The following is a 17,313-nucleotide window of genomic DNA, read 5'->3' on the forward strand; positions in this document are numbered from 1 at the left end:
GAGTCCTGCATCATAAACTCCAGCGGGCTTGTCAGGACCTGGGAGAGCGTGGGGAGGGAAGGAGCAGCAGCCCCTTCTTGCTGCAGGGACACTCAGAGCCACAGCCTTGTCATCAGTCCCTCTCCTCCTCTCTGGGACACTATTCAGGCTCCAAAAGCTTGAAATAGCGGCCAACAATGAAACTTTTCATCTGCCCGAAGCTTTTCCTGCTTCATATTCAAAGTGAGGGAGACCAAGCCCCTAGTTGCCCAGGGAAGCAGTGATGCCAAGTCAATTAGCAGAATTTCTAGGGCAGTGAACTACTGTTACTTTCCCACTATAAAAAGTTAGTAATGAAGGTTAACTTCCCTTCTCTGTAACCTGTTGTAATGAAAATCCGTTTTGGGGATTTCTGAGTAGGATGTATGCCTGTGACTTGGAATGTTTTGTGCAAAGCTAGCAGAAATATTTAGGGACTGAGTGTGCATTATGGCCTAAATATCTGCATTCTGGTATCAATTGAACTAGATAGATGGAACTATCTGTTGATTGATAATCTACTGACTGATAAACAGAAGTAAGAAAATAAATAAAAGTTAATGGGTCAGTGATACTGTGCAGCACTATATAACTTAGGTGCTGTAACGTTTTGCAAAAACTTGAAGCAAAACTTGAAAACCAGGAAAGACAAATTTTGTTATTGCTATTTTAAAATGAAGTGTATTATGACATTACCCAGGCAGATTCTCAAACATTTATAGTTGTATTAGTCTCATGTTTCTGAGACAGCTTAATCCATAAATATTAAAAAGAGACATCTAAGGTATCTTTATATTTAAAACATTAAATTATAAATTCTTCATAGTTTAACATGGAGATAACAAGATGAGTGCCTTGTCATCTCCATGTTAAATTTTATCTTTACCAATTAAATAATTTAGATGATATCTCAATAAAGAAGGATCTTGGTTCAAATGTCTATTTGCTAGGAAATTCTGTGACAGAAAATTCAGATCAGTGGATACTACTGATATTCAGAAATTGATATTCCTATAGACTCAAAAATCAAAGGTTAAGAATCACATTTGCTACAGTTAAAAAAAAGTGAAAATAATAAATGTCAATGAGGGTGTGAAGAAACTGGGACTTTTGTACATTGCTGATGGGAATACAACGTGGTGCAGTGGTGCAGCTGCTATGGAAAAAAGTGGCAATTCCTCAAAAAGTTAAACATAGAATTGCCTTACCAGCCAGCAATTCAAAATAATTCAAAATAAAAGAAAACAAAGAGTCAAACAGGTACTTGTACACCAGTGTTCATAATAGCATTATTTACAGTTGCCAAAAGTTGGGAACAACCCAAATGTCTCTAAAGAGAAGAATGGATAAACAAAGTGTGGTATATACATATAATGGAATATTATTTAGCCATAAAAAGAATGAAGTTATGATACATGTTACAACATGGATGAACCTTGAAAACATTATGCTAAGTGAAAAGCCAGACACAAAAGGAGACACAAAAGGAGAACTGTTGTATGCTTCACTTACATGGTCTATCAAGAATAGCAATTTCATAGAGGTAGAAAGCAGATTAGAGGATATGAGGGGTTGAGGGAATGGGGAATGAGGACACAGTTCCTCTTTCAGTGATTAAAATTTTTGGAACTAAGGGTGATGACTGCAAAATACTGTAAATTTAGATATTGCTACTAAAATGTACACTTAAACATGGTGAAAATGGTAAATTTTATGTTATATATATTTTACTGCAGCAAAAGTAAAAAAAAAATCACATTTGTAGCATCACCCATTGCTTGCTCTTTTACAGCCCTTATAACATTCATAGATCTAACTATAGTATAGCCCAGGTGTCCCTCTAATATAGAAACTATATTATACAAAAGCTGAGGGTATATCCCTGGTGGGCTAATTGACTGAGTCCATTGTTTGCTCTGGGATCCAGAATTTAAATGCAGACTTCAGAATTTAAGTTTTGTGTCCTTTCTGTTGAAGAATCCTCACTGAATGTCGACTCAAAAAGAGCAAGAACAGACATCTTGAAAACCTTTCTGAAGTTCTCTCCGATAAATAGGTAAAGTGTGGGAGAAAAGACAGTATTGAAAGAAGTAGTTATCACTGTGAGTATCAGAGCCAGCTGCAAGAGTAGTGGTTGGTTCTTAGTGAGACTTAAGCCTTGGAATACATGGTAGGGCATCCAACACACGAAGAAAGAGATAATGGCGGTCATCATGACTTTGAAGGGCTTGCTGGATTTGAACACGCCCCTCTCTTTCATCTTTTTGGCGACTCTTTCATAACAAAAGGTGATGATGAAGAAAGGCAGAAGGAAGCCCAGTAAGAAGCGGCTGCTGAAACAGGCTACATGAATCCATTTCCTTAATGTTTGCATCTTTTTGCTTTCCCAGTTAGGAGACACAGCATAGTTATTTTGGCAGGTCACTGTCCCTTTATGGTCATCACGTGTCTCCCTGAAAACCAAATAGGGCATGCTGAGGGCAATGGCAGAGATCCAGACTCCCAGGATGACTCTGGAAGCCCAACGTGGGGTTCGGTGCAGCTGTGACCACACCGGGTGAAGGGTGAGAAGATAACGATCCACACTGATGGCCGAGAGGAAGAAAACAGAGGCGAACATCCCTACAGACAAAGTGCTGTTAAAGATCTTGCACATGGCCATTCCAAAGCTCCAGTGATTGTCCTGAACGTAGGAGATGCCCAGAAACGGCAAAAACAATACTGAAATAAAATAGGAGAGAATGAGATGAAAAAACAAGAGAGTATTGACAGTCTTTTTCATTTTGAATTTTAGCACCCAGAGGTAGAGACCATCGGTGATAGTGCCAATTATAAACGTCATGGACAAAAGAAGCATAACAATTACTTTTGAGGCAGGAGTTGGAAAGTGATTGTTGTTTCTTATTGAAGTAGAGACATTGAGCAGGTAATCAGTAGAGTTGGTAAGATCCATAATTGGAATGAGAAACTGAAAAAAAAATAATGAAAAAGAAACAAAAGAAAAGGTTAAACATAGAAATTAAATATTAATTTTTGCATGTAAGTCAAAATAACTATTTTAAAAGTGGCAAGCATAGTATTTCTATGATAATACAAATCAGATATTTTTCATTTATTTTGTGTGAGGAATTAAGCTCAGTTTGAGCATCAAAAATACAAATACTACAGAGGCAATGAAATTAATGTGAAACAAATAAAGTTTGGGATATTTTAACTCTGTTAAGTAATTTAGAATGCTAAAAATCTATTTAGGCATTAACCAGAAGTCTGACCCTTCTTGATGGGCAAAATTCTTGAATAAGATGATGTAGAATCAGTTTTATTTGACCAAGACTTGGTTAGGGCAATGTTGCTAATGAAAATGAGTAACAAAAAAAACAGCAATGGCTGCAAATCAGTAATCATAGGGAACTATACTTAGATTTCCCCCATGAGCTAATTACATATAGTAAATGCTGTTATCTAATATTTTAACACTCAGCACATAACAGCAAGAATTGGGAGCCCTACGGCACTGTCAGGTTGTGATGTGTCTTCAGAATCATCAATGAAAGAGGAGAGTGTATTTCTGTAGGATATAGTAACAGTTCTTACTTGGGGAGGAGAAAGAGAGGGAGAAGCCAAGAAACTGATATTTATCCAGTATTTGTATGTGAGGAGCTTTAAATAAAAAGAATTTCTTCTTTTCTCCACACAATGGTGAATATTTAAACAGAGGAGAAAGTGAGGCTTACAGGAGTTGCATTTCTTATTCATCAAGATCTCCTACCATACCTCCATTGTGACAGGTGGAGAACCCTACCCGTGTTTTATGTTACTTCTTTGAAACTTGGTAATTCATGTTTAGTATTTTGATAATGCTCCATGCATCAGAGTATTTGATTACCCCAAATATCCCATTTCTGGAATAATTATTCCTACAGTATTGAAAATATAAACCTGAGAATGTTTTGGAAAATAGCTGTTATAACAGAGTCAAATCAACAAATTAGTTTTTGATAAATTGAATAAAGCAATGGAAATTACTAATAATTTTTTTCCACTAAGCAAAAACATTCGAAGAATATATGGAGAGAAGAGGGGGAGGGTATAGCTCAGTAGTAGAGTGCATACTTAGCATACACAAGGTCCTGGGTTCAATCCCCTGTACCTCCAATGAAAAACCAAATAAATAAATAAACCTAATTACTTCCTCCAGGAAAACAAAAAGAATATATAGGGAGAAGAAATAAAATAATGGCTGTTAAAACCACAATTGTGATTCTGCCTTCTAAGGGAGTTTCCAAAATTTCTCCCCAAATAGAAAAATAGCTCTCTTCAGGAAGATACCTTAGTAGTCTGCTTTGGGATGAAAATGTGAAATCTTGGGACATGGAATGGATAGGCAATGGCAAGTGGGGACTTGAGAAAGAGGCTGTGTGCAGGTCCTGGGACTGTGAGGGGAGGGAGGAGGAGTGAGGATGGTCTTCAGAGAGTAGCCACAGGAAAACATGACAAGAGGTGAGGCTTCAGAGATATGGTCAAAGAGAGATTCTGAGAAGCAAAGATGACACAGGGATTTAAAATGAGGAATGTCTAATATTCAGTTTAAATCCATTTGCTGTGCTTGTTGTGATGTTCCTTCTCTTCATTAACCACAACTTTCTGGTGTTGGTGTTTGCTCTGGGGTATGGAAAGAAAAGAGCTTGTGTTCTTTATTTGGAAAGGAGTGGGATGGAGAGAAGAGACCAGCAACAGTAGGTGAGACATGAATGAGAAGATGACTTTGGTGGAAACTGGATCGATATTGGTGCATGAGTAGACAAGGAGACACAAAATCCCATGGAGGATTTCTGATTCTGTGTGCACGTGGCCTGTGTGCTTCTATGTGTGTGTGTGTGTGTCTGTGGTCTGTCTATACATCTGTGGTGCATTTGTGTGTATGTATGTTCGTATATGGTGTGTGTCTCTGTGGTGTATTGTCTCTGTAGTGGGTGCTTGAATTCATGGGGTGTGTGTGGAGCGGTGTGTGTGTGTGTGTCTGTGATCTGTGTACATGGGGTGTATTTGTGTGTGGTCTCTGCAGTCTGTGGATATATATCTGTGTCGTATGTGTATGTGTGGTGTTTGTATGTCTCTGTGTGCGTGTGTGGTCTCTGTGTGTATATGCATATGAGAAACTGAATTATAAGGAAGATTTTTTTTTAATTGTTTGGCTGAGCTCTAGAAGGGCATCTGAAAGAAATACAGGACTTGAGCAAAATCAACATCAGTAGAGGTTCTGAACAGCATATAGTGTCCTAGGAACTTTGCTTTATTGCACAGAGCCAGGAGATATCTTCATCCTTAAACATCTTTTAAAACGGCTTTAAAGTCCTTGAATATAATTGATGGGGCAGAACTGGGCTCTGGCATCCCACAGAACTGGATTTTGATCCTACCTCTCACCAGTTCTGTGATTTTGGGCTCTTAACTCGGAGCTTCTCTCGCCTTCTAAACCTCAATGACTTTTTATAAGGACTGAATTAGATAATGTATATGAATCACTTAGCTCCCTTCATGGCACATGTTAAGTACTCAATAACTTTTTACCTGTTTAGTTTGCTCAGCTTTTATATTAAGGCTAGAAAGAGCCTTATTTTGCCCTTTTAATGCCATATTTATTTCCTCCCCAAAGCCCCCTACTGAATTTTAGTGTACCACCAGGGATTTCTGCAAAAAAATCTCAATATTCATCTATTAGGGCAGAAGCTCTCAGATTTAGAGTTATTTTGAGGCCTTGCTATAGTGATATCTTTGGCACAAATGGCTTTCAGGAAAATCCCACCTCTGCTTGGGGACACTGAGCTACTGTAGGGAAGGGGACCAGAAGACAGGACCTCGGGAAGCTGATCCAGAGTAAGCCTAGAGCATCTATTCAGATGACAGCTCTAGGGTAAACCCGCTTGTCCAGGGAAGCTTACCTTGGAGTTATAGCTTCATGCCAGGTAGTCTTGGGAAGACCAGAGGGACTCTGTATCAGCTGTCTTCTCTCTAGGGACAGAGGCAGAAGTCAGTGACACTCTGCCTTCATTTCATCTACCTTTCTTCTTGCCAGTGCTACTGCCCAAACTTGAACCTACTATTTAAATATTCAGTGAGTTCTTCTTGCCGGTTCTCTGTTCCTTTTTCTGTGGAATGTATGCTGTCGAGGTGGAAGTAGAGAGATGAGCACTTCTTCAAATCATTTCTCCATTTTAAGGAAAGAGTTTTAAAGTTCCATAAACAAAGTTATTCTATTTAAGTTACTCTGTTTCATTTTTGTCATTCCTTAATATAGCTCGTTTCAAGTGTTAAAACATAGATTAAATTAAATTAACTTCTCATATTTGGTCATCCCACCCAGGCATGCACTCTGCCTGGATTCTAGTGTGTTTATTAACATATGGATGCATGATGCTGAGTACATAGGGAAGTGGTAAATATCAAGCATGGGAAAAATAGAATCTGGAAATGAGCTACCTAATCCTGCTAGAGAGAAAATGATCAGAAAGGAAACTTAAACACCAAGTTTCACAGTAAAATGGAATGTATGATGAGAGGCCAAAGATTAATACTGTTTGGTTTGGAAAGATGAAGACTGATAGACAGAATGATTTACATTTGTCCAAACTGTTGAGAATGATTGGAAAGAACACAGAATTTGTTACCATATATCCTAAAAGACAATTACATTATAAGAAAATCCTGCATTTATGAACTGACTGAACCCTACATTTTCTATTTCCCTCTCTCTAATCCACCTCTGAGATTTCTTAGGATCAGCCTCTGTGCTGACTGACCTCAGTGTCCTGATTTCTTTCCTGCTTGCTTTTCTCTTCATCTCTGCACCGCCGGTGGAGAAAATACATCAAAACTGCTGTGTGGCTTCAGTGGTGAAGCTCAGGAATCAGTTATTTGTGTTACACGTAGAATTTTAAAACTTTCATTGCTGCTGTAGCCTTATTAAAAAATAGGCTTACATTGTAGTTCTTAATTCATCTGGGGCTATGTCCTTCAACCTGAGAACTGATTTTCTTTGCTTCAGGCTAAAGATAAGTTTTCAAATTTGCTGCTGCCTTTTAAAAACAATTTCTTGCCAGGTTTTCATACCCTATTTAGTGTGATTTGGATTTGGAACAACCTGAGGTATTATTTGATCCAAACCCACTAATTTTGAAGCTTAGCAAACTGAGAAACAGGTTAAGTGATTCATAGTAGATTTTTACCAAGAGAAGAACCAAGGGCTCTTCCCACTGCCCTGTACTATTTCGTTAATACAAAAAGGGATTTGGACCATGTTCTTCCTCCTCCCCCCTTCCACTCTATATTTCCAAACTGTACAATTAGTAAAATTCATAAATAACAACTATATTAGGGACAAATATTTAGTTCCCACCCCCACCAAAATATGCACAAGGGTTAGTACCACCATTAGATAGCCTAAAATTTCATTCTTCCATACCCAGAAATGCTCTCATTAATGAGTGTTTTTATCTAACAGGTAGTTAAACCAATGATACTAACTCTCTTGGGAAAGATGCAGACTGTTTGAGAAAGTAACTTCTCTTTTATGGCTTTGGTGATATGACTACATTGATTTCACTTTTCATATTTCAAATAAGTCAGGTGGTTTCAAGAGAAGAACTCACAGAAATGGAAACTGTTTTATGTTGTTTTGATGTGATCACAGTATGAAATATATAGAAATGCAGAAGCATATGGTGTTGCAGAATCAAATGCTTGAAAGTCTAGGAACTCAGAGATGCTTGTAATTTTTAGAGCTGGAGGAAACCAAGGAGTTAACTCCATCTAATTCCTGATTCTATTAGGTGAAGAGATGAGGACCCGTTGAGATATTTGAGACCTTGTCCTAGATTCCATTAGTAGCTAATAAAAGAGATGGGGGCAGAAAAAAATGTACACTAAAAATACTGATGCACTGCTCATAGGCACTATACTGATTGCAAAAGACAGCGTAGGATAGAAAAGAAAACCCGAACTGTTACCTGCCGTATATACTTCTCAGATCTTCAGTTTCCACATTTGTAAATGTAAAAAAAAAAAGAAAGAAAACATCTCTCTTGCAGTGGTCTTTTGAGGATTAAATGAGATACTATAAGTAAGGATTTAGCACAGTACCCGGCCCATGGTGGGAGTTAAATAAATGTTAGCTATATCAATATGTAAGTTGTATCAGAGAATACCAGCAAGCCCAGTGGCCTGGAGCAAATCTCTGAGCAGTGCAGTTCAAGAAACATTTCTTGAGTATCTAATGTAAACCAGAGAGTGCTCGAGAGTGGGGAAAGCAAAGTAAATAATTCAAAATAATATCTTTAGTGTTTATAGTTATTAAAAGAACAGAATAGTTTAGGAGGAGTTGAGGAGAGAAAATTCTAGGCCTTGGAAACAGTATGCTTAAAGGCCTAGCAAAAGAAAGTGATGCTTCATTTGTCTGGCTGGTTCTGCACTTTTCAAGACCACGTCTCACCACCTTCCAGTCCCAGTATAGTAGGAACAACCATATTAGCCCAGTGGTTTGCATTCTGGTTGAAGTCAGAATCCTTTGGAGGTCTTTAAAAAGATGCAGAGTATTCCTGAGATTTAATTCATTTATCTGACATTTACCAAGGACTGTTCTTGCCACTGGGGATAAAGAAGAAATGAGAAGAGCTTTGTTCTCTTGGAGCTTTTATTCTAATGGGGAGAGATGGACAATAAACTAGTAATTAAAGAAATATCAGCTAGCACACACAGTACTATGCAGAGTGCCAAAACATGGAAATGTTATAATAACTAAGTGGCTATTGTACAGGGGGCTGTTGGGAAAGGCCTTTCAGTGGGTGACATTTGATGGAATCAGAATGACCTAAAGGTGCCAACTGTGCAGTGGTTAACAGAATAGAATTATCCTGCCCTAATTCACTTCTTGCTCCATGTCTATTTCCTCCATATTAACCCTTTTCTACTTCTTGTCTGCTCTTGCTATCTCAACTGGGTTTTCCCATTTATTAGAATCTTTGGCTCATGACTTTTCAACTTCATTTTATGGTTTATGGCTTGCATTCTTCTCCTTGACTGGGTCCTTATTGTGACAGCACTCCTAGAAACAGGAATTCAGCTTTATTCAGCAGACTGTCTCTTGGGTTCTGTCTGCTCCCAGACTTATTGGATAAGACCCTCCACATCAGACTCCAGATCTTCTCCATGCCTGCATAGCATTCTGGGAACTGCAGGTAGGATGTATCTGGAGGAGAGGCAGGTGAGGCTGGGAAGTTGGTCTATATCTTGATTATGAAAGGACTTGGATTCAGGTTCAGTCTTGGGGAAGAAAGGTGGGCTTTGGAGTATAGGTGGAGAGATGGGATTTTTGTAGGATGATAGAGTCAAGGCACTGGATAGGTCTGTTTCTCTGCAAACTCAGGCCCAAGGTAATCTACTGAAAGTGAACAGAGGAAGGATGATGGAAAATAATGAAAATTTAGAATTTCCTATGGAAGCAGTAAGAGGCACATAAATATTGTTGAGCTGTGTTAAGGGTCTATTTGAGATTAGGGATCACTTATTTGTGGGTCTACCCTCCCAGGAATGGGGAAAAAAATACCTCATTGTGCAAATTAAAAATCCTGAGCAGCCTGCTCTGTTACATTTCCTCCCAGTTTGGGTATAGAAGAAGAAGCAGATTGTTAAAATATTCTTAGCTGATGGTTTCTAAGCTAGTATTACTAAGAGAGGAGGCCAGCAGAGTTTAGAGGACTGATAGGAAAGTAGTAGCAGTGATGTAGCTGGTGGCTTAGGTCATGCAAAACCACCATGATTTTGACAGAGGGAGAGAAAGGGAGAGTTTGAGGGGCTGGAGATGCAGGCACAGCAGTGTTTGTATGAGTATAGAAGAATATGGTCAGAATGTGGGATATTGGAATTTTCAGTGTTCAAGGTGTGGCAGTTCTCTGTGATGGTAAGATCTCTAGAGTGTATGTAGCAAATTCAGGTATAAAGCAGTCATTGGAACTGACATCCAGAAACTTCAGACTAAGGTATTAGACGGTCTTTATCCTAAGAACTGTAGAGATCACTGAAAGGTTTTAGGTAAGAAGTGATATGGTTATGGTGGTAGTTTAAAAGATAGCCTGGCTTTTGAGGTGAAGAATGGATTGGTGAAAAGTGAGCGTGGAGGTGGGAAGACCAGGGATCTCAGCTGGGGTTTTGCTAGAGGCAGACCCAGAGACAAGGATTCTAGAGCAAGTAGTATGTTTGTGAAACGATCTCAGGAAACCCTGGAAGGGATGGGGAAGAGAGAGAGGGAAGGGCAGGAACAAATGAGGGGTGAAGTATTAAACGAGATATAGCTGTGGGTCATTAACACTTAATCCCACTTAGGAACTCTGGGAAATAGTGTAGAACACATACTTCTGGGTTACCCCACCCAAGGGACCCAAGGAGTTTATACATAAACTCCTGTCAATTTTTGGTTGAGGGATGCTCCCATGGAGTGTTAATTTATTGGTACTTCCTTTGCCACACATATGAGCAGAGTGGGATCCTTCTCCCAGAGAAAGTTTTGGGGTTAAAAAAAAGTAGATCCTGTCACAGGAAGTTTAGCTAGCAAGGATTGACATAGTAGTAACAAGGAATGATTGGTGGGCATCAAAGAGGATCTGTTACATCTGTTCAAAAGAACATTATATTGGTCCAGGCAAGAGACTAAGGTGGCTTGGACCAGGTAGTGGTGATGAAGATGGGGGGAAGAAAAAGGATTTAAGAGGTGCATATATACTTATGTGCACATCAGTTCCATGCTCTTCATTTTGTTGACCATATCTGTAAAGGTTTTACATTTCTTTTTTTTTTTATTGAGTTATAGACATTTTACAATGTTGTGTCAAATTCCAGTGAAGAGCACAATTTTTTAGTTACACATGAACATATATATATTCATTGTCACATTTTTTTTCCACTGTGAGCTACCACAAAATCTTGTATATATTTCCCTGTGCTATACAGTATAATCTTGTTTATCTATTCTACATTTTGAAATCCCAGCCTGAGCCTTCCCACACCCCGCCCCCTTGGCAACTACAAGTTTGTATTCTATGTCTATGAGTCTGTTTCTGTTTTAAGGTTTTACATTTCTAATCCTCTTTTAGGGTAAGCTATAAGCTAAAGATATCCCAAGAAGACAGGAATGAACTCTGATACTCTTACTCCTGACTCAGCATAGTAATTATTGAAAGGTGAAAAATCTAAGGCAGTAGCATGTAATAGAAATATTATGCAAGTCACATTACAAATTTTTTAGAAGCCACATTTAAAAAGTAAAAAGAAATAGGTAGAATTCATTTTAATGATATATTTTATTTAACTCGATATATTCAAATATTATCATCTTAACATATAATTGATACAAAATTATTGATGAAGTGTTGACTTTTTTTGTGCTGTCTTTAAAATCTGATGCATGTTTTACACTTAAAGCACATCTTAATTTGAGCTACCCACACTTCAAACAAGTTCTCAGCAGCTGCCATATTGGATAGTGCAGGTCTAGGGTATGGTTTGCTGAATTCTTTTACAGTGTGTTATTAATAATTCTGCTATTATAAATAATATTAGAAGGAGAATATTTTGCATCTAAGTATTGAATGTTGAAACTAAAGTGAAACAGGCAATATTAATATGGTTTCTGTCTTTCCTCCACATATATTATTTTGATATTTCCGAGTCAAGTGAGAGACGTAACTTTTAAACCTAGTATAGGTCTCTCCTAATGAAAACTAGACAACTGGAATGACAACCTTCTTAGCAAACTTTTTTGACCTTAAAATAGCTAGTAAGGGTGGCTTTCTGAAGGTAAATATTTCTTACTGTTTGCTAGTAGGACGGGAAATCCTCTGTAAGTTTTCAATATCAAAATCAGTCTCATTTTACTTTTATGTCTCTTAGGTTCATTTTACTTTTATGTCTCTTAGGCAGTATCCCAGTGCCCTCTCTTTCTTTCCTTATTTCAAAAACACAATTATCAGAAGGTAATAAAAGACTGGATTTCAAAGTTTCTTGACTTATGAATCATATTCCTTTTTTTCTCCATCTTCATGATGGAAATGAGAAATTTCTATTGCCTGGTAACTGAAATAACTTAGGACTATATAAAGTGGTCCTTGACTGAGATTATGATCTAACTATCAAAGGTACAGAGATGCTCAGAGGAATGGAATTGAATCTTTTAATGTACTTATAAAACTGCATCCTTCAAGGTACTCTTATGAAAGCCATAGTCAAATGAGACTCATTGGTATTTTTCTCTGAATTTGTGCATTACAGTATAAAAACTAAGACAATTCGGGCCTACCGTGGCTTAATCGACATAGTAAGGAGTCATCATGGCTATACCTGATTTGGAGGGGAGGAGTTTGCTACTGGCTACCAGAGCATTTTCATGAGACCATTAGGGAGTGTAGGGTAGATTTTCTTACTTTATAAATAAAGCATTCCTCTGAGGTCACTGAGGTGACCAAGGAAGTAACTTAACAAAGTCTAAGAAAAGCTTTGGAACTTTGGCTTCAAATGCACCTGAATTCAAAGCCTTTACTATTTTTTTTTAAATAAAATATAGCCTCAGTCCTATCACTTAGATTCTCTAAGTTTCAGATGTCTCCTATTTATTTAAAGAGCTTTTAGAAAGTTTATTACTTACTAGTTTTTTTTTTTGCTGTATACATGAAATTATGTTTTACATTTCTATAAAAATGGGACCCACTGTGCATCCTGTTTGCTAACTTTTTCCATTTAATAGTGTGTTATAAAGGTCTCTGATCTCAATAAACTAATATGTTAATAAATATAAATATATATCTAATTGTTTTAATAGCTATTCAATAGTCCTTTGCAGGTTACTTTGAGGGTTCTAGTATGAGATGAAATATGTGAACAAAGCTGGCATATAGCAATTTAAAAACAACTAAACTATAAGTGGAGCTGAGTTTCACATTTCATATAATCAGCCTGCTGGCTGACCTTTTCCCACCTACCTCTGCTAGCCAGCCACTACCATGCAGGCAGCCTGCGGCTGCCTTAAAGCAAGATCTCCACACAGAATTGCCCTGTACATCAGGACCAGGACACCTGTGTCTCAGATGTCATTGGAGGCACCAGAACGAAGGTGGCTCAAGGGTCTGCATGGAAGACGTAGGTCACAATGACTTTCTCTGATGGAAGATCATAGAGTATTGAGGCTCTTTAGGGAAAGAAAATGTATATTACACTGGTTCAGCACCTGGAAGGCCAGGAGGCTCCCAGAGGAAAGAACAACTTAAAGGATGGCTTCTCAGAGCAGAAAGTTCATTTTCATCTCTGTGGAGTTCTTCATTTCAAGCACCCTGGGAGTGTTTATTCTCTTCCTTATGGAACAAAACTCAGCTAATGGCCTCCTACTTCAGTGAGATGATGAGAACATGAGGAGTGCTCCGGATTCCTGTTTGAAAATATGTGTTCCTCCTGCTACATTTCTAGTTTTAAAATACTCCCTTTAACATTCCAAGAATTATTTTTGTAAATGATCTTGGCTGCAGTTCCAAACACTATACGTAGTGTTTGCTAAGTTAGTTCATAGTCCCTCTCTGAGTACCGTTTTACAGAGTGCTCTCAGATGGTCTGGGGTGGAGACAGCTCCTAGGGGCTGAGCTTGCACGTTGTCTCCTAAACCCCTTGGGGCGGGGGCTAAAAGAGGAACTTTAAGGTCTACTGTTGACTGTCCCTCCTTCAGGCTACACCTCCTGAGAAGGACACTCTGAGCTATGGGTTCTGGTGAAGACAGAGCCTGCTGGGAGGAGGGCGGCATATCCGGCATCTTCTAAGTACTATACCGGTGGCTTCTCCAGCTAAGCCAGAGGAGGTCTCAGTTCCTCAACAGAAGTAGCTGTAAGGATGAGAGAGAGCACTGGTCAAGTGGTCAACCAATATTTGTTGAAGTTTTACTGTGTGTCAAGTACTATGTTGGCACTGTAGATAGAGAAGTAAACAAGACAGGAGAGGTCCAGCTAGGGGGGAGCGTCCGAATTAGCTGGGGAAATTGGGGGAAAACAGGACGTATGAGGCAAATAATGACAAATGTGTTTAGTGATGTAAAGGTAAAATTGACCTAGACCAGCGGTCAGGGAGGTTTCCTTGAGGGAGTGACGTTTGACCTGAGACTTGAAGTTAGGTAGGTAATGAGAGTCGGGGACTGACATGTCCGGCAAAAAAGACCATGTGAGAAGGTCCCAGGTATGACTGAGAACTTAGAGAAGTTCAGTAAGGCTAGGGGGCAGAGAACTTGGGAGACGGCTGAGGCAGGAGACGTGCGTAAGGCCAAATCATGATGGAGGGCTTTATACGCCATGTTAATTGTACCACATTTGAAGGGTGATAGGAAGGGGGAAGATACCACGTTTTAATTTTCTAGGATTTAATTTAATTTAATTTGTTATGTTACCATAACAAAATCACTGCAGACTGGGTGTCTTAAAAAGCAGAACTGAATTTTCTCACAGTTTTGCAGGCTGAAAGTCCAAGGCCAAGATGCTTGTAGGGTTGGTTTTTCCTCTGAGGCCTCTTTTATTTTTTAGCTTGCAGGTGACCCCCTTCTTGCTGCCTCTTCATATGGTCTTTCCTTTGTATGTCTTTGCCACCAGTGTCTCTTTGCTTATCCAAATTTTCTCTTTTTGTAAGGACACCAGTCAGATTAGATTAGGGCCCACCACAATGGTCTCAGTTTAACTTAATTACTTCTTTTTTGGCATTTAAGAACTTTTTAAAAAATTGAGGTGTAGTTGACCTATAACATCATATTAGTTTCAGTTACACAACATAATGGTTTGATATTTGTATATAGTGCAAAATGGAGATCAACACGATAAGTCTAGTTAAACATCCTTTAATTACCTCTTTAGAGGCCCTATCTCAAATGCAGTCACATTCTAAGGTACTGGGGATTAGGGTTTCAACATGCAAATTTTGGGGGACATGATTCAGCCTGTAATACCATTTATGTGCCTGTTGTGTGGAGAATGGATCGAAGAGGAACAACAGCGGAGACCTACAAGGGACTATTGCGAAGGATAGTGACCTGACCAGGATGTGTGTCGTGAAGAAAGAGCAAAGGCAGCGCAGGTTTGAGAAGCTTTTCAATAGAGAACTGGTGGGGTCTCAGGGTGAGGATGAGGGAGAGAGAGGAGCCAGAGGTAACTCCTGAATTTCTGGTTCTGCATCTGGCCGGATGGCAATGCAGTTTATTTAGAAAAAGAAGGAAGGAAAAAGAGAACAATGGTTTGTGGGGGAAGACAGTGGGTTCAGTTCTGCTCATGTTGAATTTGGGGTGCCTGTCAGACATCAAATAGAGATGATGAGTGGATTGTTTGTTGGAGAGGAACCCAACCTCCCTAACAGACAGAGTTGATTTCCATATGTGTCAACCACTGTAAGAGACAAAGTTGGTCTCACTTGGTCCTTGTATTTTACTTTTTATGGGAAAAAAGTTGTAATCCCTTTCAAAACTGTGCTCTTGGCATCCGTAGAAATGCATTCTTAAAATTTGCTAGGCTAGAGTTCAATAACTTTTTAGAGCTAACATCATGGAATATTTCTGTAACAGTTTTCCATAGACAGCTTGACTTGTGACTTAATATGCCTAAAGGAATGGCCTAATGTTATTAACCTCTTCCTGAGGATAAAACAGCCCTTCATTTCCTCCCTGCATAACAAAGCATAGTAAAGGATGAAGCCTTGCACTGAAAGTGAAATGTGTAAAACTCTGAGTAGATAGCAGAACAGAAAGTCTTTTCACGGCAATACAAAGTCCCAGGCAATTCAGTCGAGTGTGGATTGGTGACCCCTCATTAGGAGCAGGGGTATTAATGGTAGGGGAGCAGAAAGGCAGTGCCAAGAGGCAAAATGTGCTGTGGCACCTGGGTCATGGTCAGCAGTGTCCTTGGGATGAAGATTGAGCCCTGTGGCAGTTGGAGGAGGGCTGAAGCTAGGTCAGAGGTCAGGAAAGAGCTGTGCCACTCCTGGTAAAAGAGGTTTTCGTTGCGTGACTGCCCCACATTACCTAAAGAGCCATGGAGGAGATGCCATCTTCCTAACAGGTAGCTGTAAGGTATTAGGGTGACTAACCTGCCTGGTTTGCCTGGACCTAAGGGGCTCCTGGGATGAAGGAATTTCAGTTTTAAAACCAGGATAGCCTTGGGGAAATTGGGATGAGTTGGCTACCCTATAAAAGGGTTCCAGAAGACCTAGGGTCTTTGGTCCTTGAGTTATCTTAGAAGAAATACCTTTAGCCTAAAGCAAATAAACCTATATGACTCACCATAACCTAAAAGGACTACTACAATTTGCTTTATGTTTTTAATAAATTAAATAATGTATGTTTTTAATAAATTAGAGATCGTTAGAGTGACTGACTGCTCCAATTTGCCTGGGACAATCCCAATTTAGACCTGTTGTCTCACATTATTAATAGTGTCTTTTTCAGCCTCAAAAGTGTCCTAATTTGGATGACAAATTATATGGTCACTCTATCTTTAATAAAATGATCTTTTTAATTCTTAAACAAGAGTACTATTTCGTGAATCTTGGCAAAGTTGGCCAATTTTTTAAATCACAATATTTTACAATATTTCTTTCAAGATGATTCACTACATACTACTTTTAATAAATTTAAAAAAAATGAGAAGTTTTTCTATTCAGAAGTCCTTGACCATAGTTTCACCGCTGAAATCAGTATTACACGCACATCTTCCCTCTTTATCTCATTCACAGTTGACCAGGTTGTTATGTCATAAAACTATGGAATTTTAAAATTTATTTCTAATTAAACAAGCTTTTCATTAATGTTTTATAAGCAAAAAATTAGAGATTGAAAGGGAAAATGTTACATAACAGCAAGGAGCCAATGCAAATTAAGTGGGAAAGGAGGAAGGATTATCCTATTAAGGAAACATTAAAAAAATTAAAATTATCTAGTAATGTACTTATTACTCAAATATATCAGGTACTTTGGTATGAAAACCAAATTATTTCTGAACGTATTTCTGAATAGGAAATTAATTATACAGAATGTCTAAAAATTATTAGTATAAAATAGAAATGTATATTATTCAGATTCTGAAACATACATATGAATGCATTCCACATTGACTTATACCAAAATTGAATGTTCGCCACTACCTTTCACCCACATTTAAGATGACCCGTCTGGTTTTCCATGTCAATGAATGTTACTGACCACTAGAGGGAGAAACGAGAAAAGCTTTGAAAATTTTG

General features: G+C 38.5%; 2 protein-coding genes across 4 annotated transcripts in view; one reads left to right on the forward strand and one right to left on the reverse strand.

Annotated features, from left to right (window-relative positions):
• NUBPL (NUBP iron-sulfur cluster assembly factor, mitochondrial) overlaps positions 1-17,313 on the forward strand; it is a 242,682-nt gene that overhangs the window by 17,758 nt on the left and 207,611 nt on the right. The gene's annotated exons all lie outside the window — the stretch shown is intronic.
• Positions 1,384-6,101, reverse strand: GPR33 (G protein-coupled receptor 33). Its single transcript, XM_031678790.2, has 2 exons — positions 5,961-6,101; positions 1,384-2,986 (listed from the first exon to the last, which is right to left on the reverse strand). Exon 2 carries the CDS (start codon positions 2,969-2,971, stop codon positions 1,949-1,951), a length of 1,023 nt encoding a protein of 340 aa, XP_031534650.1. The 5' UTR covers positions 2,972-2,986; positions 5,961-6,101; the 3' UTR covers positions 1,384-1,948.

The sequence above is a fragment of the Vicugna pacos genome, chromosome 6 (assembly GCF_048564905.1).
Source record: "Vicugna pacos chromosome 6, VicPac4, whole genome shotgun sequence".
Taxonomy (NCBI): domain Eukaryota; kingdom Metazoa; phylum Chordata; class Mammalia; order Artiodactyla; family Camelidae; genus Vicugna; species Vicugna pacos.